General features: G+C 50.4%; 1 protein-coding gene across 1 annotated transcript; it reads right to left on the bottom strand.

The window, feature by feature from the left end:
• Positions 1-320: 320 nt before the first annotated feature.
• Positions 321-1,866, bottom strand: LOC117940647 (nuclear factor 7, ovary-like). The gene has a single exon (XM_034865856.1). The coding sequence runs from the start codon at positions 1,713-1,715 to the stop codon at positions 336-338; it is 1,380 nt and encodes a 459-aa protein (XP_034721747.1). The 5' UTR covers positions 1,716-1,866; the 3' UTR covers positions 321-335.
• Between the last annotated feature and the right edge of the window lie 1,065 nt (positions 1,867-2,931).

Genomic DNA, 2,931 nt, shown 5'->3' with positions numbered 1-2,931 from the left:
TCATTAAAAAAAGAGAAGTTGTGGATAATTTGGACTCATAGTTAAGATCAGAGGATGTTATTATTCCAACTTCTTCAGAATGCAATGAAAGAAATCCTTAAATTAAAAGCTTAAAAGCCACGCTTTCATGTTATTTTGAGGCAATGTGGTTCACAGAACCCAGAATTCTGATATAGAAATGGGCCGGGTCTGACCCGAGGACAACACAAGGGTTAAACCAGCGTCCCTGGAGACAAACCCGCCTCCTGGTCCAAGGCTTGTGTTTCCATCTGGATAATGAAATATGCAAATGAGCAGTAATCTGTCGTTAGCTGTAGTCAAAGCGAAATGGGATCCTACCCGCTCGGCTCCACCGTCACACACACCTTCACCGGTAACACCTTCAGTTCATCCACAGTGCCGACGAATGGGAACACCCTCTCCGTGAAGGTGTGTGTGAAGGTGTGTATGTGTGTGTTCGTGTCCAGATCAGAGAAGGAGAGACTTCCTCTGGTCCAGTCCAGAGTCACTCGGATCCTCCGGAGCTGCTTCTGCACCACCAGATCGGTGCACATATCTAATGAAGACCGCGCTGCGTATTTACCTCGATCAAACTCTACGCAACAAAATCCAGATGTTAAGAGTCCCTTCCTCGGGACGGACTCTGCAAAGACACCCAGAGCCCAGACCGACCCGTCTCCAACCTCCACGTCCCAGCTGTGAGTCCCTGAGTTGAAGCCCTCCGAGCCCAGCAAACAATAGTCAAACCTCTCTGGATTATCAGGGAGCTGCTGTTTCTCTCCTGGTCTCACACTGGTCAGGTCTTCAGACACGATGAGTCTTGGATGAGCAGTGTTGGGGTCCAGAACCAGAGGAGTGTAGGAGACCAGGTCCTTCATCTTGTTCCAGATGTTGAAGCCCAGGTTGCCCAGGTGTTGGGCCTCGTCTATCAGAGCTCCTTGGAGCAGCTGTGGATCCTCCAGCAGGGGGGGCTGCTGGACTCTACCCACTGCAGCCTGGTAGTGGATCAGGACCGAGATGTCTTCAGCTCTCAGTTGCTCCTCTGTGGCTCTGACTGAGTCTGAAAGAGCTGCTATGTCTCTGCTCAGAGCCTCCATCTCCTCCTTCATCCTCTGACTCTTCTGCTCCTCTTCCTCCCTCAGTGCAGCCAACCGGGCCTCCTCTTCCTCTTCTAGAAACTGGTGAAGCTTCTTAAACTGATCCCTAATCTGGGTCTCTGTGCGTCGGGCCTGGACCTTCAGGTGTTTTGTTGTTTGACCAAATTCCACTTTAACTCGTTCCAATTCCTCTAACTTCTCCTTTAAGGGCTCAAGACTCTCCTGGACCTCCTTCCTGAGTTGTCGTGCAGCTTCATCGACGGGTCTGAATCTGTGGTTGGAGTGTGTTACTGAGTCTCTGCAGACCAGACACACCGGCTGCTGATGGTCCAGACAGAAGAGCTTGAGTTTTTCAGAGTGCAGACTGCATAGACCCTCTGAAGCTCTCCGGTCCCTCTGCTGTAAGAAGGTCTCACACAGGTTCTTCAACGCCAGACTAACATGGGGATCAGACAAAGATGCTTCCTTACAAACTGGACACTCCCGAGTTGGTCTCTCTGTCCACCAGGTCTGCAGACAGTCACTACAGAAGCTGTGGCTACACGACAGGACAACAGGATCTCTAAAGACGTCCTGACAGACCGGACAGCAGAGATCCTCCTCTGGTCTGGAAGCCATCTGGTCTCTGGGTGAACCCCGTCCCGTCTACTAACTTCACTGGGAGTCAGCAGGTTGAAGCACCAGTTTCCACGTTTCTCTCCTGTAGCTGAAGTCCCTCAGAGGAAGTTGGTTTGGTCTGAAGGTGAATCTGACCGTCTCTCTCTCTCTCTCTCTCTCTCTCTCTCTCTCTCTCTCTCTCTCTCTCTCTACTGCCAACCTGTCACCGTGTCCTGGTTCGTCCCAGGTGTATCAGGTAAGGGGTGGAGCTCTGTCCCTTTTTTGCTCAATGTTGTGCCCTCACATGCACCATGGGGGTGAAGGCCTTGTCAGTGTTGATGCAACAGATCTGTTGATAGTATGAATGTATGAGGAGTTCAAATCACTCCAATGTTCTGTGAATGTGGGACAATGAAATATTAATTATTAGTAGCTGATGCTTTGTCTTCCACACATGGATGGGCCAGCATCAGGAGCAACGATGGGACTCAGTGGGCCGGGGATCAAACTGACAACCTTCCAGTTGGTGGAGGCCGCTTTACCATCCAAGCTAAAGGTAGTCCTTCATCTGCAAATCAGCTCACACACACAGACTTTTTATCTAGCATTCAGACAACTTCAGCCCAGCCACAAACTGGTTTTTGGGAGAAATCCAGTATGTGTGAGGTGAAAGTGGTGTGTGTGCAGGCTTTGCTGATATGCGGCCTGAACAGCCCCTCGGACTGCCGGTCTGAAGACCTGTGGAACCACTCTGGTGGTCCTCTGACTTCTCCTACCCTGAGACATCCTCCTTAAACTCAACAAGGCCTCCTCTGACTTATTATCTGCAGAGGAAGGTCTGTCTAGTCCTGGATGGAGGAAAACCTTCTCTGGTTTATCGGCATTTCTTTAAACCAATCACAATCACCGTGGGCGGGGCTAAGAGCCATGGTGCTGCTGCTAAATAGTCTCAGGAAGGAAGTAGTTTTAGTGGAACATGTGTACGTTCAGAAGTAGTTTTAGACTCCGATTGGACAGATAGTCTAGCTAGCTCTCTGGATTTACCCTTTCAGAGACCCGATGACCAGGTAACCATAGACCTCAGAAATCCAACAGAGGTTAGAACGCCATCACAGAGACAGAGGACGGGAGCCGAGGTTAGACAAAGAGACAAAGGACGGGGACGGAGGTTAGAACGCCATCACAAAGACAGAGACAGGGACGGAGGTTAGAACGCCATCACAAAGACAGAGACAGG

Source organism: Etheostoma cragini, unplaced genomic scaffold (assembly GCF_013103735.1).
Source record: "Etheostoma cragini isolate CJK2018 unplaced genomic scaffold, CSU_Ecrag_1.0 ScbMSFa_2953, whole genome shotgun sequence".
In the NCBI taxonomy this organism is placed as follows: domain Eukaryota; kingdom Metazoa; phylum Chordata; class Actinopteri; order Perciformes; family Percidae; genus Etheostoma; species Etheostoma cragini.
Note: the sequence above shows the minus strand (reverse complement) of the source record. Positions and strands in the feature narration are given on the sequence as shown.

Excerpts from the sequence above, each read along its gene's own strand:
- LOC117940647 (XM_034865856.1), bottom strand. The coding sequence starts at position 1,715 with ATGGCTTCCAGACCAGAGGAGGATCTCTGCTGTCCGGTCTGTCAGGAC.